General features: G+C 44.1%; 1 protein-coding gene across 6 annotated transcripts in view; it reads right to left on the bottom strand.

The window, feature by feature from the left end:
- LOC139749449 (atrial natriuretic peptide-converting enzyme-like) overlaps positions 1-25,573 on the bottom strand; it is a 1,171,820-nt gene that overhangs the window by 37,527 nt on the left and 1,108,720 nt on the right. For all 6 annotated transcript variants that reach the window (XM_071663354.1, XM_071663333.1, XM_071663362.1 and 3 more), the window contains 2 exons: positions 25,009-25,141; positions 14,806-14,923 (listed from right to left, as the gene is read on the bottom strand). In XM_071663354.1, the coding sequence (XP_071519455.1) occupies positions 14,806-14,923; positions 25,009-25,141 (251 nt within the window). The remainder of the gene's footprint in view (positions 1-14,805; positions 14,924-25,008; positions 25,142-25,573) is intronic.

Genomic DNA, 25,573 nt, shown 5'->3' with positions numbered 1-25,573 from the left:
ACTCAACAAACTTATACCTCTGTAATTTGAGCACTCACTCTTATCCCCTTTGCCTTTGTACAATGGCACTATGCACGCATTCCGCCAATCCTCAGGCACCTCACCGTGAGTCATACATACATTAAATAACCTTACCAACCAGTCAACAATACAGTCACCCCCTTTTTTAATAAATTCCACTGCAATACCATCCAAACCTGCTGCCTTGCCGGCTTTCATCTTCCGCAAAGCTTTTACTACCTCTTCTCTGTTTACCAAATCATTTTCCCTAACCCTCTCACTTTGCACACAACCTCGACCAAAACACCCTATATCTGCCACTCTATCATCAAACACATTCAAGAAACCTTCAAAATACTCACTCCATCTCCTTCTCACATCACCACTACTTGTTATCACCTCCCCATTTGTGCCCTTCACTGAAGTTCCCATTTGCTCCCTTGTCTTACGCACTTTATTTACCTCCTTCCAGAACATCTTTTTATTCTCCCTAAAATTTAATGATACTCTCTCACCCCAACTCTCATTTGCCCTTTTTTTCACCTCTTGCACCTTTCTCTTGACCTCCTGTCTCTTTCTTTTATACGTCTCCCACTCAACTGCATTTTTTCCCTGCGAAAATCCTCCAAATGCCTCCACCCTCTCTCTTCTCTTTCACTAATAATCTTACTTCTTCATCCCACCACTCACTACCCTTTCTAATCAACCCACCTCCCACTCTTCTCATGCCACAAGCATCTTTTGCGCAATCCATCACTGATTCCCTAAATACATCCCATTCCTCCCCCACTCCCCTTACTTCCATTGTTCTCACCTTTTTCCATTCTGTACTCAGTCTCTCCTGGTACTTCCTCACACAAGTCTCCTTCCCAAGCTCACTTACTCTCACCACCCTCTTCACCCCAACATTCACTCTTTTTTTCTGAAAACCCATACAAATCTTCACCTTAGCCTCCACAAGATAATGATCAGACATCCCTCCAGTTGCACCTCTCAGCACATTAACATCCAAAAGTCTCTCTTTCGCGCGCCTGTCAATTAACATGTAATCCAATAACGCTCTCTGGCCATCTCTCCTACTTACATAAGTATACTTATGTATATCTCGCTTTTTAAACCAGCATATATATATATATATATATATATATATATTTTTTTTTTTTTTTTTTTTTTTTTATACTTTGTCGCTGTCTCCCGCGTTTGCGAGGTAGCGCAAGGAAACAGACGAAAGAAATGGCCCAACCCTCCCCATACACATGTACATACACACGTCCACACACGCAAATATACATACCTACACAGCTTTCCATGGTTTACCCCGGACGCTTCACATGCCTTGATTCAATCCACTGACAGCACGTCAACCCCGGTATACCACATCGCTCCAATTCACTCTATTCCTTGCCCTCCTTTCACCCTCCTGCATGTTCAGGCCCCGATCACACAAAATCCTTTTCACTCCATCTTTCCACCTCCAATTTGGTCTCCCTCTTCTCCTCGTTCCCTCCACCTCCGACACATATATCCTCTTGGTCAATCTTTCCTCACTCATTCTCTCCATGTGCCCAAACCATTTCAAAACACCCTCTTCTGCTCTCTCAACCACGCTCTTTTTATTTCCACACATCTCTCTTACCCTTACGTTACTTACTCGATCAAACCACCTCACACCACACATTGTCCTCAAACATCTCATTTCCAGCACATCCATCCTCCTGCGCACAACTCTATCCATAGCCCACGCCTCGCAACCATACAACATTGTTGGAACTACTATTCCTTCAAACATACCCATTTTTGCTTTCCGGGATAATGTTCTCGACTTCCACACATTTTTCAAGGCTCCCAAAATTTTCGCCCCCTCCCCCACCCTATGATCCACTTCCGCTTCCATGGTTCCATCCGCTGACAGATCCACTCCCAGATATCTAAAACACTTCACTTCCTCCAGTTTTTCTCCATTCAAACTCACCTCCCAATTGACTTGACCCTCAACCCTACTGTACCTAATAACCTTGCTCTTATTCACATTTACTCTTAACTTTCTTCTTCCACACACTTTACCAAACTCAGTCACCAGCTTCTGCAGTTTCTCACATGAATCCGCCACCAGCGCTGTATCATCAGCGAACAACAACTGACTCACTTCCCAAGCTCTCTCATCCCCAACAGACCTCATACTTGCCCCTCTTTCCAAGACTCTTGCATTTACCTCCCTAACAACCCCATCCATAAACAAATTAAACAACCATGGAGACATCACACACCCCTGCCGCAAACCTACATTCACTGAGAACCAATCACTTTCCTCTCTTCCTACACGTACACATGCCTTACATCCTCGATAAAAACTTTTCACTGCTTCCAACAACTTGCCTCCCACACCATATATTCTTAATACCTTCCACAGAGCATCTCTATCAACTCTATCATATGCCTTCTCCAGATCCATAAATGCTACATACAAATCCATTTGCTTTTCTAAGTATTTCTCACATACATTCTTCAAAGCAAACACCTGATCCACACATCCTCTCCCACTTCTGAAACCACACTGCTCTTCCCCAATCTGATGCTCTGTACATGCCTTCACCCTCTCAATCAATACCCTCCCATATAATTTACCAGGAATACTCAACAAACTTATACCTCTGTAATTTGAGCACTCACTCTTATCCCCTTTGCCTTTGTACAATGGCACTATGCACGCATTCCGCCAATCCTCAGGCACCTCACCATGAGTCATACATACATTAAATAACCTTACCAACCAGTCAACAATACAGTCACCCCCTTTTTTAATAAATTCCACTGCAATACCATCCAAACCTGCTGCCTTGCCGGCTTTCATCTTCCGCAAAGCTTTTACTACCTCTTCTCTGTTTACCAAATCATTTTCCCTAACCCTCTCACTTTGCACACCACCTCGACCCAAACACCCTATATCTGCCACTCTGTCATCAGACACATTCAACAAACCTTCAAAATACTCATTCCATCTCCTTCTCACATCACCACTACTTGTTATCACCTCCCCATTTACGCCCTTCACTGAAGTTCCCATTTGCTCCCTTGTCTTACGCACCCTATTTACCTCCTTCCAGAACATCTTTTTATTCTCCCTAAAATTTACTGATAGTCTCTCACCCCAACTCTCATTTGCCCTTTTTTTCACCTCTTGCACCTTTCTCTTGACCTCCTGTCTCTTTCTTTTATACTTCTCCCACTCAATTGCATTTTTTCCCTGCAAAAATATATATATATATATATATATATATATATATATATATATATATATATATATATGTTGCATGTTGTATGGTTGCGAGGCGTGGGCTATGGATAGAGTTGTGCGCAGGAGGGTGGATGTGCTGGAAATGAGATGTTTGAGGACAATGTGTGGTGTGAGGTGGTTTGATCGAGTAAGTAATGTAAGGGTAAGAGAGATGTGTGGAAATAAAAAGAGCGTGGTTGAAAGAGCAGAAGAGGGTGTTTTGAAATGGTTTGGGCACATGGAGAGAATGAGTGAGGAAAGATTGACCAAGAGGATATATGTGTCAGAGGTGGAGGGAACGAGGAGAAGTGGGAGACCAAATTGGAGGTGGAAAGATGGAGTGAAAAAGATTTTGTGTGATCGGGGCCTGAACATGCAGGAGGGTGAAAGGAGGGCAAGGAATAGAGTGAATTGGATCGATGAGGTATACCGGGGTTGACGTGCTGTCAGTGGATTGAATCAGGGCATGTGAAGCGTCTGGGGTAAACCATGGAAAGTTGTGTGGGGCCTGGATGTGGAAAGGGAGCTGTGGTTTCGGGCATTATTGCATGACAGCTAGAGACTGAGTGTGAACGAATGGGGCCTTTGTTGTCTTTTCCTAGTGCTACCTCGCACACATGAGGGGGGGAGGGGGATAGTATTCCATGTGTGGCGAGGTGGCAATGGGAATAAATAAAGGCAGACAGTGTGAATTGTGTGCATGTATATGTATGTGTCTGTGTGTGTATATATATGTGTACATTGAGATATATAGGTATGTATATTTGCATGTGTGGGTGTGTGTGTGTGTGTACATTGTGTATGGGGGTGGGCTGGGCCATTTCTTTCGTCTGTTTCCTTGCGCTACCTCGCAAACGCGGGAGACAGCAACAAAGCAAAAAAAAAAAAAAAAAAAGTATATATATATATATATATATATATATATATATATATATATATATATATATATATATATATATTTATCTATTTATTCTACTTTGTCGATGTCTCTCACGTTAGCGAGGTAGCGCAAGGTAAATGGCCCAACCCACCCACATACACATGTATAAACATACACATTCACACACAGCACATATACACACCTATACATCTCAACGTATACATATATATACACACACAGACATATACATATATACACATGTACATAATTCAGACTGTCTGCCCGTATTCATTCCTGTTCCCACCCTGCCACACATGAAATGAAAACCCCCTTCCCCAGCATGTGCGTGAGGTAGCGCTAGGAAAAGACAACAAAGGCCCCATTCATTCACACTCAGTGTCTAGCTGTCATGTATAATGTACCAAAACCACAGCTCCCTTTCCACATCCAGGTCCCACAAAACTTTCCATGCCTTGGTTCAATCCATTGACAGCACGTCGACCCAGGTATACCGCATCGTTCCAATTCACTTTATCCCTTGCATGCCTTTCACGAACCTCCTGCATGGTCAGGCCCCGATCACTCAAAATCTTTTTCACTCCATCTTTCCACCTCCAATTTGATCTCCCACTTCTCCTCGTTCCCTCCGCCTCTGACACATATATCCTCTTTGTCAATCTTTCCTCGCTCACTCTCTCCATGTGACCAAACCATTTCAAAACACTCTCTTCTGCTCTCTCAACCTCACTCTTTTTTTTACCAAACATCTCTCTTACCCTTCCATTAATTACTCGATCAAACCACCTCACACCACATATTGTCCTCAAAAATCTCACTTCCAGCACATCCATCCTCCTCTGCACAACTCTACCTATAGCCCACGCCTCGCAACCATATAGCATTGTTGAAACCACTAATCCTTCAAACATACCCATTTTTGCTTTCCAAGATAACATTCTCAACTTCCACACATTTTTCAACACTCCCAGAACTTTCACCCCCTCCCTGACCCTATGATTCACTTCCGCTTCCATGGTTCCATCCGCTGCCAAATCCACTCCCAGATATCTAAAACACTTCACTTACTTCAGTTTTTCTCCATTCAAAGTTACCTCCCAATTGACTTGTCCCTCAACCCTACTGTACCTAATAACCTTGCTCTTATTCACATTTACTCTCAGCTTTCTTCTTTCACACACTTTACCAAACTCAGTCACCAGCTTCTGCAGTATCTCATCCGAATCAGCCACCAGCGCTGTATCGTCAGCAAACAACAACTGACTCACTTCCCAAGCTCTCTCATCCACAACAGACTGCATGCTTGCCCCTCTTTCCAAAACTCTTGCATTCACCTTCCTAACAACCCCATCCATAAACAAATTCAACAACCATGGAGACAGCACGCACCCCTGCCGCAAACCAACATTCACTGACAACCAATCACTTTCCTCTCCTCCTATACGTACACATGCCTTACATCCTAAATAAAAACTTTTCATTGCTTCTAATAACTTACCTCCCACACCATATATTTTTAATACCTTCCACAGAGCATCTGTATCAACTCTATCTATGCCTTCTCCAGATCCATAAACGCTACATACAAATCCATTTGCTTTTCTAAGTATTTCTCACATACATTTTTCAAAGCAAACACCTGATCCACACATCCTCTACCACTTCCGAAACCACACTGCTCTTCCCCAATCTGATGCTCTGTACATGCCTTCATCCTCTCAATCAATACCTTCCCATATAATTTTCCAGGAATACTGAACAAACCTATACGTCTGTAATTTGAGCACTCACTCTTATCCCCTTTGCCTTTGTACAATGGTACTATGCAAGCATTCTGCCAGTCCTCACGCACCTCACCATGAGTCATACATACATTAAATAACCTAACCAACCAGTCAACAATACAGTCATCCCCTTTTTTAATAAATTCCACTGCAATACCATCCAAACCCGCTGCCTTTCATCTTCCGCATAGCTTTTACTACCTCTTCTCTGTTTACCAAATCATTCTCCCTAACCCTCTCACTTTGCACACCACCTCGACCAAAACACCCTATATCTGCCACTCGATCATTAAACACATTCTACAAACCTTCAAAGTACTCACTTCATCTCCTTCTCACATCACCACTACTTGTTATCACCTCCCCATTAGCCCCCTTCACTGATGTTCCCATTTGTTCCCTTGTCTTATGCACTTTATTTACCTCCTTCCAAAACAGGGTGTTTTGAAATGTTTGGGCACATGGAGAGAATGAGTGAGGAAAGATTGACAAAGAGGATATATGTGTCGGAGGTGGAGGGAACGAGGAGAAGTGGGAGACCAAATTGGAGGTGGAAAGATGGAGTGAAAAAGATTTTGTGTGATCAGGGCCTGAACATGCAGGAGGGTGAAAGGCGGGCAAGGAAGAGAGTGAATTGGATCGATGTGGTATACCAGGGTCGATGTGCTGTCAATAGATTGAATCACGGCATGTGAAGTGTCTGGGGTAAACCATGGAAAGTTCTGTGGGGCCTGGATGTGGAAAGGGAGCTGTGGTTTCGGGCATTATTGCATGTCAGCTAGAGACTGAGTGTGAACGAATGGGGCCTTTGTTGTCTTTTCCTAGCACTACCTCGCACACACGAGGGGGGAGGGGGATGTTATTCCATGTGTGGCGAGGTGGCGATGGGAATGAATAAAGGCAGACAGTGTGAATTGTGTGCATGTGTGTATATGTATGTGTCTGTTTGTGTATATATATGTGTACATTGAGATGTACTGGTATGTATATTTGCGTGTGTGGACGTGTATGTATATACATGTGTATGGGGGTGGGTTGGGCCATTTCTTTCGTCTGTTTCCTTGCGCTACCTCGCAAATGCGGGAGACAGCGACAAAGTAAAATAATATGTAATAGGATGTAAGGCATGTGTACATGTAGGAAGAGAGGAAAGTGATTGGTTCTCAGTGAATGTAGGTTTGCGGCAGGGGTGTGTGATGTCTCCATGGTTGTTTAATTTGTTTATGGATGGGGTTGTTAGGGAGGTGAATGCAAGAGTTTTGGAAAGAGGGGCAAGTATGAAGTCTGTTGGGGATGCGAGAGCTTGGGAAGTGAGTCAGTTGTTGTTCGCTGATGACACAGCGCTGGTGGCTGATTCATGTGAGAAACTGCAGAAGCTGGTGACTGAGTTTGGTAAAGTGTGTGAAAGAAGAAAGTTAAGAGTAAATGTGAATAAGAGCAAGGTTATTAGGTACAGTAGGGTTGAGGGTCAAGTCAATTGGGAGGTGAGTTTGAATGGAGAAAAACTGGAGGAAGTGAAGTGTTTTAGATATCTGGGAGTGGATCTGGCAGCGGATGGAACCATGGAAGCGGAAGTGGATCATAGGGTGGGGGAGGGGACGAAAATTCTGGGAGCCTTGAAGAATGTGTGGAAGTCGAGAACATTATCTCGGAAAGCAAAAATGGGTATGTTTGAAGGAATAGTGGTTCCAACAATGTTGTATGGTTGCGAGGCGTGGGCTATGGATAGAGTTGTGCGCAGGAGGATGGATGTGCTGGAAATGAGATGTTTGAGGACAATGTGTGGTGTGAGGTGGTTTGATCGAGTAAGTAACGTAAGGGTAAGAGAGATGTGTGGAAATAAAAAGAGCGTGGTTGAGAGAGCAGAAGAGGGTGTTTTGAAATGGTTTGGGCACATGGAGAGAATGAGTGAGGAAAGATTGACCAAGAGGATATATGTGTCGGAGGTGGAGGGAACGAGGAGAAGAGGGAGACCAAATTGGAGGTGGAAAGATGGAGTGAAAAAGATTTTGTGTGATCGGGGCCTGAACATGCAGGAGGGTGAAAGGAGGGCAAGGAATAGAGTGAATTGGAGCGATGTGGTATACCGGAGTTGATGTGCTGTCAGTGGATTGAATCAGGGCATGTGAAGCGTCTGGGGTAAACCATGGAAAGCTGTGTAGGTATGTATATTTGCGTGTGTGGACGTATGTATATACATGTGTATGGGGGTGGGTTGGGCCATTTCTTTCGTCTGTTTCCTTGTGCTACCTCGCAGACGCGGGAGACAGCAAAAAAAAAAAAAAAAAAAAAAAAAAAAAAAAAAAAAAAAAATTAATAATAATAATAATAATAATATATATATATATATATATATATATATATATATATATATATATATATATATATATATATATATATATATTATCCCTGGGGATAGGGGAGAAAGAATACTTCCCATGTATTCCCTGCGTGTCATAGAAGGCGACTAAAAGGGAAGGGAGCGAGGGGCTGGAAATCCTCCCCTCTCATTTTTTTTTCTTAATTTTCCAAAAGAAGGAACAGAGAAGGGGGCCAGGTGAGGATATTCCCTCAAAAGCCCAGTCCTCTGTTCTTAACGCTACCTCGCTAATGTGGGAAATGGTGAATAGTATGAAAGAAAAAAGATATATATATAAAAAGGGGGAATGAGAGTTGGGGTGAGAGAGTATCATTAAATTTTAGGGAGAATAAAAAGATGTTCTGGAAGGACGTAAATAAAGTGCGTGAGACAAGGGAGCAAATGGGAACTTCGGTGAAGGGCGCAAGTGGGGAGGTGAAAACAAGTAGTGGTGATGTGAGAAGGAGATGGAGTGAGTATTTTGAAGGTTTGTCGAATGTGTTTGATGATAGAGTGGCAGATATAGGGTGTTTTGGTCGAGGTGGTGTGCAAAGTGAGAGGGTTAGGGAGAATGATTTGGTAAACAGAGAAGAGGTAGTGAAAGCTCTGCGGAAGATGAAAGCCGGCAAGGCAGCAGGTTTGGATGGTATTGCAGTGGAATTTATTAAAAAAGGGGGTGACTGTATTGTTGACTGGTTGGTAAGGTTATTTAATGTATGTATGACTCATGGTGAGGTGCCTGAGGATTGGCGGAATGCGTGCATAGTGCCATTGTACAAAGGCAAAGGGGATAAGAGTGAGTGCTCAAATTACAGAGGTATAAGTTTGTTGAGTATTCCTGGTAAATTATATGGGAGGGTATTGATTGAGAGGGTGAAGGCATGTACAGAGCATCAGATTGGGGAAGAGCAGTGTGGTTTCAGAAGTGGTAGAGGATGTGTGGATCAGGTGTTTGCTTTGAAGAATGTATGTGAGAAATACTTAGAAAAGCAAATGGATTTGTATGTAGCATTTATGGATCTGGAGAAGGCATATGATAGAGTTGATAGAGAGGCTCTGTGGAAGGTATTAAGAACATATGGTGTGGGAGGAAAGTTGTTAGAAACAGTGAAAAGTTTTTATCGAGGATGTAAGGCATGTGTACGTGTAGGAAGAGAGGAAAGTGATTGGTTCTCAGTGAATGTAGGTTTGCGGCAGGGGTGTGTGATGTCTCCATGGTTGTTTAATTTGTTTATGGATGGGGTTGTTAGGGAGGTAAATGCAAGAGTTTTGGAAAGAGGGGCAAGTATGAAGTCTGTTGGGGATGAGAGAGCTTGGGAAGTGAGTCAGTTGTTGTTTGCTGATGATACAGCGCTGGTGGCTGATTCATGTGAGAAACTGCAGAAGCTGGTGACTGAGTTTGGAAAAGTGTGTGAAAGAAGAAAGTTAAGAGTAAATGTGAATAAGAGCAAGGTTATTAGGTACAGTAGGGTTGAGGGTCAAGTCAATTGGGAGGTGAGTTTGAATGGAGAAAAACTGGAGGAAGTGAAGTGTTTTAGATATCTGGGAGTGGATCTGGCAGTGGATGGAACCATGGAAGCGGAAGTGGATCATAGGGTGGGGGAGGGGGCGAAAATCCTGGGGGCCTTGAAGAATGTGTGGAAATCGAGAACATTATCTCGGAAAGCAAAAATGGGTATGTTTGAAGGAATAGTGGTTCCAACAATGTTGTATGGTTGCGAGGCGTGGGCTATGGATAGAGTTGTGTGCAGGAGGATGGATGTGCTGGAAATGAGATGTTTGAGGACAATGTGTGGTGTGAGGTGGTTTGATCGAGTGAGTAACGTAAGGGTAAGAGAGATGTGTGGAAATAAAAGAGTGTGGTTGAGAGAGCAGAAGAGGGTGTTTTGAAGTGGTTTGGGCATATGGAGAGGATGAGTGAGGAAAGATTGACCAAGAGGATATATGTGTCGGAGGTGGAGGGAACAAGGTGAAGAGGGAGACCAAATTGGAGGTGGAAAGATGGAGTGAAAAAGATTTTGTGTGATCGGGGCCTGAACATGCAGGAGGGTGAAAGGAGGGCAAGGAATAGAGTGAATTGGAGCGATGTGGTATACCGAGGTTGACGTGCTGTCAGCGGATTGAAGCAGGGCATGTGAAGCGTCTGGGGTAAACCATGGAAAGCTGTGTAGGTATGTATATTTGCGTGTATGGACGTATGTATATACATGTGTATGGGGGGGGTTGGGCCATTTCTTTCGTCTGTTTCCTTGCGCTACCTCGCAAACGCGGGAGACAGCGACAAAGTATAATAAAAATAAAAATATAATAAAAAGATATATATATATATATATATATATATATATATATATATATATATATATATATATATATATATCATAGTTCTTTTTTATTATACTTTGTCGTTGTCTCCTGCGTTAGTGAGGTAGCACAAGAAAACAGACGAATGAATGGCCCTACTCACCCACATACACATGTATATACATACATGTCCACACATGCACATATACATACCTATACATCTCAATGTATACATAAATATACACACACAGATATATACACATATACATATATACACAGAGAGTGTTACTGGATTATGTGTTAATTGAAGGCCGTGTGAAAGAGAGACTTTTGGATGTTAATGTGCTGAGAGGTGCAACTGGAGGGATGTCTGATTATTATCTTGTAGAGGTGAAGAGAGTGGTGAGAGTAAGTGAGCTCGGGAAGGAGACTTGCATGAGAAAGTACCAGGAGACTCTGAGTGCATAATGGAAAAAGGTGAGAGCAAAGGACGTAAGGGGAGTGGGCTAGGAAAGGGATGTATTTGAGGAAGCAGTGATGGCTCGTGCAAAAGATGCTTGTGGCATGAGAAGCGTGAGAGGTGAGCAGATTAGAAAGAGTAGCGAGAGGTGGCATGAAGTAAGATTATTAGTGAAAGAGAAGAGAGAGGCATTTGGACAGGTTCTGCAGGGAAATAGTGCAAATGACTGGGAGATGTATAAAAGAACGAGGCAAGAGATCAAGAGAAAGGTGCAAGAGGTGAAAAAGAGGGCAAATGAGAGTTGGGGTGAGAGAGTATCATTAAGTTTTAGGGAGGATATAAAGATGTTTTGGAAGGAGGTAAATAAAGTGCGTAAGACAAGAGAACAAGTGGGAACATCAGTGAAAGGGGCTAATGGGGAGGTAATAACAAGTAGTGGTGATGTGAGGAGATGGAGTGAGTATTTTGAAGGTTTGTTGAATGAGTGAGATGATAGAGTGGCAGATATAGGGTGTTTTGGTCAAGGTAGTATGCAAAGTAAGAGGGCCAGAAAGAATGCTTTGGTAAACATAGAAGAAGTAGTGAAAGCTTTGCAGATGATGAAAGCTGGCAAAGTGGTGGGTTTGAATGGCACTGCAGTGAAATTTATTAAAAAAAGGGGGTGACTGTGTTGTTGATTGGTTAGTAAAGATTTTCAATGTATGTATGGTTCATGGTGAAGTGCCTGAGGATTGGCGGAATGCATGCACAGTGCCACTGTACAAAAGCAAAGGGGATAAAGGTGAGTGTTCAAATTACAGAGGTATAAGTTTGTTGAGTATTCCTGGGAAATTATATGGGAGGATATTGATTGAGAGGGTAAAGGCATGTACAGAGCATCAGATCGGGAAACAGCAGTGTGGTTTCAGAAGTGGTAGAGGATGAGTGGATCAGGTGTTTGCTTTGAAGAATGTAGGTGAGAAATACTTAGAAAAGCAAATGGATTTGTATGTAGCATTTATGGATCTGGAGAAGGCATATGATAAGAGTTGATAGAGATGCTCTGTGGAAGGTATTAAGAGTATATGGTGTGGGAGGTAAGCTCTTAAAAGCAGAAAAGTTTTTATCAAGTATGTAAGGCATGTGCACGAGTAGGAAGAGAGGAAAGTGATTGGTTCCCAATGGATGTCGGTTTGTGGCAGGGGTGCGTTATGTCTCCATGGTTGTTTGATTTGTTTTTGGATGGGGTTGTTAGGGAGGTGAATGCAAGAGTTTTGGAGAGAGGGGCAAGTATGAAGTCTGTTGTGGGTGAGACGGCTTTCGAAGTGTCAGTTGTTGTTGGCTGACGATACAGTGCTGGTGGCTGATTCGGGTGAGAAATTGCAGAGATTGGTGACTGAGTTATGTAAAGTGTGTGAAAGAAGAAAGCTGAGAGTAAATGTGAATAAGAGCAAGGTTATTAGGTACAGTAGGGTTGAGGAACAAGTAAATTGGGAGGTAAGTTTGAACGGGGAAAAACTGGAGGAAGTGAAGTGTTTTTGGTATCTGGGAGTGGATTTAGCAGCGGATGGAACCATGGAAGCGGAAGTGCGTCACAGAGTGGGGGAGGGGGCGAAGGCTCTGGGAGTAATAAAGAATTTGTTGAAGGCAAAAATGGATCTGTTTGAAGGAATAGTGGTTCCAACAATGTTATATGTTGGCATGGCATGAGCTATATATAGGGTTATGCGGAGGAGGGTGGATGTGTTGGAAGTGAAATGTCTGAGGACAATATGTGGTGTGAGGTGGTCTGATCGAGTAAGTAATGAAAGGGTAAGAGAGATGTATGGTAATAAAAAAAAAGTGTGGTTGAGAGAGCAGATGAGGATGTATTGAAATGGTTTGGTCACATAGAGAGAATGAGTGAGGAAAGATTGACAAAGGGGATATATGCGTCAGAGGTGGAGGGAATGAGAAGTGGGAGACCAAATTGGAGGTGGAGGGATGCAGTGAAAAAGATGTTGAGCAATCGGAGCCTGAACTTACAGGAGGGTGAAAGGCGTGCAAGGGATAGAGTGAAATGGAATGATGTGGTATTCCGGGGTCGACGAGCTGTCAATGGATTGAACCAGGGCATGTGAAGCGTCTGGGGTAAACCATGGAAAGTTTTGTGGGGCCTGGATGTGGAAAGGGAGCTGTGGTTTCGGTGCATTACACATGACAGCTAGAGACTGAGGTGAACGAATGTGGCCTTTGTTGTCTTTACCTAGCGCTATCTCGCACGCGGGGGGGAGGGAATGTGTGGCGGAGTGACGACCAGAGAAGATGAAGGCAGGGAGTATGAATATGTACATGTGTATATATATATATATGTCTGTATATATATATGTATGTATACGCTGAAATGTATAGGTATGAATATGTGCGTTTGTGGGTGTCTATGTATATACATGTGTATATGGGAGGGTTGGGTCATTCTTTTGTTTGTTTCCTTGCGCTACCTTGCTAGTGCGGGAGATAGCGACTAAGTTTGTTAAAGTGTGTGAAAGAAGAAAGTTAAGAGTAAATGTGAATTAAGAGCAAGGTTATTAGGTACAGTAGGGTTGAGGGTCAAGTCAATTGGGAGGTAAGTTTGAATGGAGAAAAACTGGAGGAAGTAAAGTGTTTTTAGATATCTGGGAGTGGATCTGGCAGCGGATGGAACCATGGAAGCGGAAGTGAATCATAGGGTGGGGGAGGGGTCGAAAATCCTGGGAGCCTTGAAGAATGTGTGGAAGTCGAGAACATTATCTCGGAAAGCAAAAATGGGTATGTTTGAAGGAATAGTGGTTCCAACACTGTTGTATGGTTGCGAGGCGTGGGCTATGGATAGAGTTGTGCGCAGAAGGGTGGATGTGCTGGAAATGAGATGTTTGAGGACAATGTGTGGTGTGAGGTGGTTTGATCGAGTAAGTAATATAAGGGTAAGAGAGATGTGTGGAAATAAAAAGAGCGTGGTTGAGAGAGCAGAAGAGGGTGTTTTGAAATGGTTTGGGCATATGGAGAGAATGAGTGAGGAAAGATTGACCAAGAGGATATATGTGTCGGAGGTGGAGGGAACGAGGAGAAGTGGGAGACCAAATTGGAGGTGGAAAGATGGAGTGAAAAAGATTTTGAGTGATCGGGGCCTGAACATGTAGGAGGGTGAAAGGCGGGCAAGGAATAGAGTGAATTGGATCGATGTGGTATACCGGGGTTGACGTGCTGTTAGTGGATTGAATCAGGGCATGTGAAGCGTCTGGGGTAAACCATGGAAATTTGTGTGGGGCCTGGATGTGGAAAGGGAGCTGTGGTTTCGGGCATTATTGCATGACAGCTAGAGACTGAGTGTGAACGAATGGGGCCTTTGTTGTCTTTTCCTAGCGCTACCTCGCACACATGAGGGAGGACGGGGATGGTATTCCATGTGTGGCGAGGTGGCGATGGGAATGAATAAAGGCAGACAGTGTGAATTGTGTGCATGGGAATTTATGTATGTGTCTGTGTGTGTGTACATTGAGATGTATAGGTATGTATATTTGCGTGTGTGGACGTGTATGTATATACATGTGTATGGGGGAGGGTTGAGCCATTTCTTTCGTCTGTTTCCTTGCGCTACCTCGCAAACGCGGGAGACAGCGACAAAGCAAAATAAATAATAAATAAAATATATATATATATATATATATATATATATATATATATATATATATATATATATATATGGTAAAACCGTTGAAGGGTATTACTCACGCCTGGCACCCCAGCCAAGACTCCGGCAGCGACGCTTGGTCAGCTGGGACACGGACGTGTGGGATCCCAAACATGCAGGGCGTACGTAGTCACTTAGCTCCACCTCTGAGTCAGCCAACTGAAATTCAAAACCATGATATAAAATGATGCCTGAGGTATCAAATGATGCTTGAGATAAAAACTACAATATATATATATATATATATATATATATATATATATATATATATATATATATTTTTTTTTTTTTTTTTTTTTGCTTTGTCGCTGTCTCCCGCGTTTGCGAGGTAGCGCAAGGAAACAGACGAAAGAAATGGCCCAACCCACCCCCATACACATGTATATACATACGTCCACACACGCAAATATACATACCTACACAGCTTTCCATGGTTTACCCCAGACGCTTCACATGCCTTGATTCAATCCACTGACAGCACGTCAACCCCGGTATACCACATCGCTCCAATTCACTCTATTCCTTGCCCTCCTTTCACCCTCCTGCATGTTCAGGCCCCGATCACACAAAATCTTTTTCACTCCATCTTTCCACCTCCAATTTGGTCTCCCTCTTCTCCTCGTTCCCTCCACCTCCGACACATATATCCTCTTGGTCAATCTTTCCTCACTCATTCTCTCGATGTGACCAAACCATTTCAAAACACCCTCTTCTGCTCTCTCAACCACGCTCTTTTTATTTCCACACATCTCTCTTACCCTTACGTTACTTACTCGATCAAACCACCTCACACCACACATTGTCCTCAAACATCTCATTTCCAGCACATCCATCCTCCTGCGCACAACTCTATCCATAGTCCACGCCTCGCAACCATACAACATTGTTGGAACCACTATTCCTTCAAACATGCCCATTTTTGCTTTCCGAGATAATGTTCTCGACTTCCACACATTCTTCAAGGCTCCCAGAATTTTCGCCCCCTCCCCCACCCTATGATCCACTTCCGCTTCCATGTTTCCATCCGCTGCCAGATCCACTCCCAGATATCTAAAACACTTCACTTCCTCCAGTTTTTCTCCATATACAACAATGATGATCGACTTATCGAAAACGAGGAGCCACTGTTGTGTTGCAAAGAGAGAACTCAAGTATTTGTTTAAACTGATATATCTCGGGGTTACATGAAAATGGCCTGCCTTTACGTCATACAAATCAAGGTTCTGATGAGCATACAATGACTATCAAGCGTCACCAAGGGAAGAACATATGTTCATTATCTTTAGCCAGGCCAAAGTCCATCCATACACTCCACAGGAAATTAGTGGACGCCTTCCCTAATTCTGGATGTGACTAATAAATTTTTTTTTTCACATAAGGCTTCTCATTTTTGATTGAAATTTACCACCTATTTCATGTTTTCTGAAAAGACGAAGTAATCAGGTCACTGTCGAATTCACCTCATCGCAAAATGAATATTACGAAACTCGCTAGAAAGGTCACGTCACAAATATCGGGTCAGTACCACCCGTTGCTGTACGGGCCGCGAGCCATGTATCAGAATTCAGCCGCCATTTTTCCCCTTGGCCACCACGTCAGGATGACCCTCACAGTTTACCCCCAGGGAAAGCGAGCCGTGTGTGTGTGTGTGGTTATGGAGGGAGATTTCCGCTAACTTCAAGTGCACAATGAATCACCACGTCACTTACATTCCCCTACCAAAAATGTAATAGCTTCCCGATCATGTGTGGGAGAAACAGACCGACAGAAGGTTGTTCATATAAAACTTTTTTTTTATTTATTTATGGTAGGGTATACATACTGACAGTGGGTATACATACTGACTTTTTGGAAAATATTCATTTATAATGTCCATGGGAAAACTCTGTCCGTCACAAGTGCGTTCGTCAAAAAAATAGAGCAATTAATTATTGTTTTCTAAAGACAAAGAAGTTATAAAGGCATGCAAATGGAAATGAAGCTATTCCTTTCTTTTCTTTATTTAGTTTTTTTGTTTCAACATATAACACTCCCATTAACTTTTTTGGGAACAAGGCTCCTTTTTTTTCATTGAGCTTTGTGTGTTTAATTACCTATTTGTACTGTACGAGGAGGAATTTCTACACTCGTGGGGCCCCATGTCTTGAACTTTATCAGACATTATTTTGAAATTCAATACGCTGTCCATATACAAAATTTCACCATTTTAACTTATGCCATTCATGAACAAAACTTTATAACTTTTCTAACAAATTTCTTGTTTAATTTCTAATTTCTGGTTATCTGCACTGGCTATATTATCTTTGCATCTCATGAAGTCAAACTCGAAACATTTCAAGGTTATAATCAAGTTTCCTTTTATACTTGTGTGTTTTCAATATAAGGGAAATACAGGAATATAGGGCATTTAACCTATATTATGTGCACCCAACCCTGTACACCAGTGTTATGTGGCACTCGACCCTGTAAACAAGTTATGTGGCACTCAACCTTGTACACCAGTGTTATGTGGCACCCAACACTGTGCACCAGTGACACCCAACCCTGTACACCAGTGTTATGTGGCACCCAACCCTGTACACCAGCGTTATGTGGCACCCAACCCTGTACATCAGTGTTATGTGGCACACAACCCTGTACACCAGTGTTATGTGGCACCCAACCCTGTACACCAGTGTTGTGTGGCACCCAACCCTGTACATCAGTGTTATGTGGCACCCAACCCTGTACACCAGTGTTATGTGGCACCCAACCCTGTACATCAGTGTTATGTGGCACCCAACCCTGTACATCAGTGTTATGTGGCACCCACCCCTGTACACCAGTGTTATGTGGCACCCAACCCTGTACACCAGTGTTATGTGGCACCCAACCCTGTACATCAGTGTTATGTGGCACCCAACCCTGTACATCAGTGTTATGTGGCACCCAACCCTGTACACCAGTGTTATGTGGCACCCAACCCTGTACACCAGTGTTATGTGGCACCCAACCCTGTACCCCAGTGTTATGTGGCACCCAACCCTGTACACCAGTGTTATGTGGCACCCAACCCTGTACACTAGTACTATGTGGGGACCCCACCTGTACTATGTACTGTATGGGAACAGCACCTGTACTATGTACTGTATGGAACAGCATCTGTACTATGTACTGTATGGAACAGCATCTGTACTATGTACTGTATGGAACAGCATCTGTACTATGTACTCTACGGGAGCCCCATACCTTGCGCCACCAGGCAACCTCACCTATGGCATTCATGTGGCAACAGCACTTCTTGCAATTATGTTACTGTGGCGGAAGCGATTATTGCACTCGTGTCAGTGTGACTAGCAGCACTTGTTACACTCATGTCAATGTGGCAATATCGCTTCTTGTACTCATGTCAATCCGTTGTTGCACTCATGTCAATGTGGCACATCCGTTGTTGCACTCATGTCAATGTGGCATCATCGCTTCTTGTACTCATGTCAATGTGGCACATCCGTTGTTGCACTCATGTCAATGTGGCACATCGCTTTTTGAACTCATATCAACGTGGCACATCCGTTGTTGCACTCATGTCAATGTGGCATCATCGCTTCTTGTACTCATGTCAATGTGGCACATCCATTGTTGCACTCGTGTAAATGTGGCATCATCACTTCTTGTACTCATGTCAATGTGGCACATCCGTTGTTTCACTCATGTCAATGTGGCATCATCGCTTCTTGTACTCATGTTAATGTGGCACATCCGTTGTTTCACTCAAGTCAATGTGGCAACATCGCTTCTTGTACTCATGTCAATGTGGCACATCCGCTGTTGCACTCGTCAATGTGGCAACATCGCTTCTTGTACTCATGTCAATGTGGCACATCCATTGTTGCACTCGTGTAAATGTGGCATCATCACTTCTTGTACTCATGTCAATGTGGCAACATCGCTTCTTGTACTCATGTCAATGTGGCACATCCGTTGTTACACTCATGTCAATGTGGCAACATCGCTCCTTGTACTCATGTCAATGTGGCACATCCGTTGTTGCACTCATGTCAATGTGGCAACATCGCTTCTTGTACTCATGTCAATGTGGCACATCCGTTGTTTCACTCATGTCAATGTGGCAACATCGCTTCTTGTACTCATGTCAATGTGGCACATCCGGTTACACTCATGTCAATGTGGCATCATCGCTTCTTGTACTCATGTCAATGTGGCATCATCGCTTCTTGTACTCATGTCAATGTGGCACATCCGTTGTTTTACTCATGTCAATGTGGCAACATCGCTTCTTGTACTCATGTCAATGTGGCACATCCGTTGTTGCACTCATGTCAATGTGGCAACATCGCTTCTTGTACTCATGTCAATGTGGCATCATCGCTTCTTGTACTCATGTCAATGTGGTACATCCGTTGTTTCACTCATGTCAATGTGGCAACATCGCTTCTTGTACTCATGTCAATGTGGCACATCCGCTGTTGCACTCGTCAATGTGGCAACATCGCTCCTTGTACTCATGTCAATGTGGCAACATCGCTTCTTGTACTCATGTCAATGTGGCACATCCGTTGTTGCAGTCATGTCAATGTGGCACATCCGCTGTTGCACTCATGTCAATGTGGCACATCCGTTGTTGCAGTCATGTCAATGTGGCACATCGCTTCTTGTACTCATGTCAATGTGGCACATCCGTTGTTACACTCATGTCAATGTGGCATCATCGCTTCTTGTACTCATGTCAATGTGGCACATCCGTTGTTTTACTCATGTCAATGTGGCAACATCGCTTCTTGTACTCATGTCAATGTGGCACATCCGTTGTTTTACTCATGTCAATGTGGCAACATCGCTTCTTGTACTCATGTCAATGTGGCACATCCCTTGTTGCACTCATGTCAATGTGGCAAACTCCTCCCGATCACCATCGCTTTTTTTTATGCTTCTATAAACGCAATACTGAATGGATCAGAGTCATTACCGAGGCCGGCCGAGCTCACGCTTAATTTGTCGAGGCAGCAACAGTCCCCACGACAGGGTCGGGGAGGGGGCCGCGGGTGGCCTTCCCCACGACAGGGTCGGGGAGGGGGCCGCGGGGTGGCCTTCCCCACGACAGGGTCGGGGAGGGGGCCGCGGGGTGGCCTTCCCCACGACAGGGTCGGGGAGGGGGCCGCGGGTGGCCTTCCCCACGACAGGGTCGGGGAGGGGGCCGCGGGTGGCCTTCCCCACGACAGGGTCGGGGAGGGGGCCGCGGGTGGCCTTCCCCACGACAGGGTCGGGGAGGGGGCCGCGGGGTGGCCTTCCCCACGACAGGGTTGGGGAGGGAGGAGGGTGGTGGTCCTGCCACTGGGGAACAGCAACAGGGCGTACCTCACCGGACCGAGCGGCTACCGGTGGGAGCTGCTCTTACTGCTAACATGTCACTTCACTATGATAATGACGACAACACATCACACAAGGACACGGCAGACTCCAGAGCCACGCCACAGTGGCTGACACTCGACCGTGGTGAGGGAAGAGAGGTGGAAACATCCACTCAGTTCCTTGGAATTCTGACGGTGCAGAGAGAGAGAGAGAGAGAGAGAGAGAGAGAGAGAGAGAGAGAGAGAGAGAGAGAGAGAGATATCTGTTCAACACTAACAACCTGGTACGCCTCCCTACGTTTAACTGCTTCCACACTCGACTGTTTGCCAAAATCTAACCATCTAATGTTTACACTAATTATTCTGACACTACTTTACATCCAGGCTTCCGTGTCAGAGGGCGGGAACACCTTGCAACACCCAGCACTCTTGTTGCACGTGTCGTGCACAGTAATCCTCCAGTCCTTGCAACATGCTACGAGGATCTGGTCTCCCGCCGGGGCATCCTGCCGTCCTGACGCAGACGTGGGCCACTACACTTAGAATGGGTTACGCCGCTGGAAGTGGATGAACTCCCTCCCTCGCTTCTCACTGTCCACCGTCCGCTGGGCATGATCAGTGTGTCTCACACAATTACTACCCCCGCGCTACACCTGCGCAGTCAACGCCCGTACTTCATAAGACTACCACTCCACCAAACATTAACTTTGGCACTAGCAGTACCGTTCATTAGATTACCTTAACAAAACCTCTTTCCTCCCTCTTCATGGACATAAAGCTGTCCTTGGTGGAGCGCGAAGTGACACACACACAGTTTCTATTCGTGCGACCACCAGGCATTACAGCGATATTAACACTACCACACCTCTGAGGCTGACCCTGAGTCCTCACGGCCACTGCCACAGTAACGTGACAGTCCTGCAACAGCAACATACCACATGTAGCCCGGGGTACATTTAACACAACAAACTCACAGAATGGCAAATATACGCCATACCAGCGTGACACATGTACCCCACAACACCGTGACATGTGTACCCCATACCAGCGTGACACTTATACCCCACGGCACCGTGACACATGTACCCCAAAACACAACACCGTGACATGTGTACACCATACCATTGTGACATGTACCCTACAACACCATAACACATGTACCCCAGGGCACCGTGACACATGTACCTCAGGGCACAGTGACACATGTACCCCAGGACACCGTGACACATGTACCCCACAACACCGTGACATATGTACCCTAAATCACCGTGCCGCACGTGTACCCAACAACACCGTGACACATGTACCCCACATAAACCGTGCCACACATAAAACCTACCACATGTAACCCACATCACCGTGACAGATGTACCCCACATCACCGTGACAGATGTACCCTACATCACCGTGACAGATGTACCCTACATCACCGTGACAGATGTACCCTACACCACTGGAGCACACACACCCAACGTGGGTGACACAGACAGCAGACGACTCAGTGACATTTGAACGGCTGCTGCAGCAGTAACCTGAAGGTGGGGTTACAGCGAGGGCCTGCCTGGTGCTCCAGGCTGGGGTCCACGTCTTCCAGGCACCGGCTCACGGTAACACAAGCCACGACATCCCTGAACCTCCAGACACGACGCTACGGTCCGGGGAATGATGGCCTGATCCTTAAGGGTCAGGTCAAAGGTCAGGCCATCATACCCAAGGGTCGTACCGTCGTGGCATGCAAGGGTCGTACACCAGGGCGCCTCCCAGGACTGCTGGATCCAAATCCCAGGTCTGTGTCAGCGAGATAGACCGACCTTCCAACTTTATTTACGTCCAAGTTACGTTTCATTCAGAGGTGTTGCTGTCGTCAACTAGGTGGCTTCTTGCCCTGATTAGGTTTATTAGCGGCGCACGTGATGACAAGGGCCACGCCGGCAATGCTCGTGCTTGCACCGCACGCAAGCGGTTGGTATACACCAGTTCATCTGAGCTGGCGTTGCGATGCATCTTACCAACGTTTTTTTTTATCCACTGTCATCAACGTGGTTTAAATACTTAAGAGGTTGTGATCAGGTCACCCTTAATCTTCTCTCTTTCACGGTGGGAAAATCTAAAGTCAGTAACTCAGCTGCAGTAAATGATACCATCTTTATTGCCCCCCCCCTATGGTGTCTTTTTTATATGTTATTTGTGCTCCTTAGACCGTAATGATCCAACTTGATAACCATGATCGAGTTTTGGTCTCATTAACAATGTGAACAGCCTGCTGAACATTCCCTCATCCGTGCATTCAAATACAATTCTAATATTTGCCATCAGACACTTTGTTTCTCTTTCATATTCTCCTAATGTGGGGCTGTGGCGGTAGGTTCACGGCGATGTCAACACATACACAGTTTCAAATACCTTATTTCATGGTACATAATATTTATATCGAGTCTCTTTCTCTACATCCCATCCTCATTTACTTTACATTTATTTGGACTGAACTTCATAACCCATGTACAAGACCAACGACAGAGTTTGTTTGGGCCACATTGATGCCATTCTCCTCGCTCCTTACCCCATAGCACCATGATACATGTACCCCATAGCACCGTGACAAATGTACCCCATAGCACCGTGACACATGTACCCCATAGCACCGTGACACATGTACCCCATAGCACAGTGACACATGTACCCCACAGCACAGTGACATACGTACCCCCTTGAACCGTGACATATGTACCCCATAACATCGTGATACATGTACCCCATACCACCGTGATACATGTACCCCACAACATCGTGATACATGTACCCCACCAACAGGATTAGTGGACAGATACCTCGATTGTTTTCGCCTTACATAGGTTGGGTTATAGATATTCATGGGAGTAATGAACAGTGGTGTACATACGTAATGGACGCTGGTGTACAAAAGCAATGAACGCTGGTATACAAAAGTAATGAACGTTCGTGTACAAAAGTAATGAACGGTGGTGTACGTAATGGACTTTCCCAGCAACGTAATGCCTCACACCCTGGGAGATTACATCCTTGACTGTTGTAGAGTCAGTGAGTTCAGAGATGATATCTGCCAAACATTGCACCATATGTGCAGACATTTCATCCATAACAATGGTCTACCTCGGAGATTTGAGTTGTCATAAATTTGCTTATTATAAATAGATCTTTTCTCATTTATCTATTTGTCTATTGTAAATAGTTCTTTTCTCATTTATCTATTTGTCTATTGTAAATAGTTCTTTTCTCATTTATCTATTGTAAATAGTTCTTTTCTCATTTATCTATTTGTCTACTGTAAATAATTCTTTTCTCATTTATCTATTTGTCTATTGTAAATAGTTCTTTTCTCATTTATCTATTTGTCTATTGTAAATAGTTCTTTTCTCATTTATCTATTTGTCTATTGTAAATAGTTTTCTCATTTACCTATTTGTCTATTGTAAATAGTTCTTTTCTCATTTATCTATTTGTTTATTGTAAATAGTTCTTTTCTCATGTATCTATTTGTTTATTGTAAATAGTTCTCTTCTCATTTATCTACTTCTATATTGTAAATAGTTCTTTTCTCATTCATCTAGAGACGTAATCCGAGCACTGTTCTTCAACTGATGTAAACCTCACTTGCCCAATCATTCACTGTGTTACTCAACTATGTTGACATTTTCCTCACAATATAACCTGTACTGTGTTGCAGTCACTGAGGCCCACCAGTGCACCAGTCCCTGCTGGACCTTTTGTGCTTTCTGTATCCCCTTGGGCGCCACCGCCCACAGGAGGGGTTGGAGTGCACGATAATTCAACCGCTCTTGTGGCAAAAATCAGTTACACACGCGCGCGCGTGCGTTCTAAAGAACACAGCAAGATCCACACACACACACACACACAGGAAGCACCAGCATGTATAGAGCGGTCAACGTAATCACGTGACCCTGAGTTAGAGTCCCAGCGAGGTATATTCCCCCAAAGGCCCAGTTCTCTGTTCTTAACGCTACTTCGCTAACGCGGGAAATGGCGAATAGTTTGAAAGAAAGAATATATATATATATATATATATATATATATATATATATATATATATATATATATATATAGTGACGTAGTATTACACCAACATAAGGGCACTAGGGCAACTATACACAGTGTCACTGCAATGTAAGGATACTTCGGGACAATTAATTCGTTAATTAACCGACTTAATCAACCGAATTAACCAAAATCATGCCGAGTAATTGATCACAAACAAACACAGTAATCAACCACAGAATACCGAATAATCTAGTCATAATCAGCCATAATTAGTCCCCATTAATTACTCGTACATCACCGGGTAATGAACCATAAAGAATAATAAATGATTAATAACAAAAATTATCGTATGAATATCCGTAAAGGTAATGCCAAGTCATCCACCGTAAAAATACAACATGATTTTAACCTGGAAAATGACTATAAATTAGTTGTAAAAACCCAGAGTTGTATTAAAGTGTAAAGATAACAAGTAACTAAATGTAAAAAAAACAATCATTTAAACCAGAAACGTACAGATTAAACCCGTAAAATTTACCGAATCATTAAACGTTAGAAAAAACTAATTAACTAATGAATAAATATAAAAAGGCAATTAAGTAATGAATAATTATAAAAAGGCAAATTCGTTAACCGTAAGCAAAAAACCCTCGAAACTCCTTTAAAACAGCAAGTAAATAACATTACACAAGATCGTAAAACACAAGGTGTAAAAACACGTTGAAATCCTCGGTAAACAAGTTCACGGTAACCTCCACACACCGAGCACATCACACCCGCCCGCCCTCACACCTCCGTTGAGGGAGGCGGTCAGCCGGGACATGATGCCCTGGTGGTGGTGGTAGTGACGCTCCTCCTCACCTTGATCAGGACGATCTGGCTCCCCTCCACCGGGGACTTGACCATGCCCACGATGAGCCTCTCCTGCACCCACGGCGCCTGGGACGAGATCCGGATGCCGCCCAGCCGCGCCACCCACATGGCCCGCCCACGGCTGTGGGTCCGGAGGTCAGAGGTCAGTGGATAGCTACTCTCAAGAGCACACACGACACTGCGAACCTCCCAGGTATGATAGCCTGGTCTTTGACCTGACCTTCAAAGATCAGGTCAAAGGCTACCATACCCCAAGGGTCGTACTGTCATTAAGTAATGTATGAAGTCTGTGTTGAATGGGGGTTGGTGGGTATACCTAAATTTGCGCTGAATGGCGTTTGGGTGTACCTAAATCTGCGCTGAATGATGGTGGGGTATAACCTAAATCTGCGCTGAATGATGATGGGGCATATCTGAAACTGCGCTGAATGATGGTGGGGCATATCTAAAACTGCGCTGATGGTGGTGGGTCATACCTAAAACTGCGATGAATGGTAGTGGGTCATACCTAAAATTGCGCTGAATGGTGGTGAGGTATACCCAAAACAGCGCT

The sequence above is a fragment of the Panulirus ornatus genome, chromosome 1 (genome assembly GCF_036320965.1).
Source record: "Panulirus ornatus isolate Po-2019 chromosome 1, ASM3632096v1, whole genome shotgun sequence".
In the NCBI taxonomy this organism is placed as follows: domain Eukaryota; kingdom Metazoa; phylum Arthropoda; class Malacostraca; order Decapoda; family Palinuridae; genus Panulirus; species Panulirus ornatus.
This window is presented reverse-complemented; position numbering and strand designations above follow the sequence as displayed.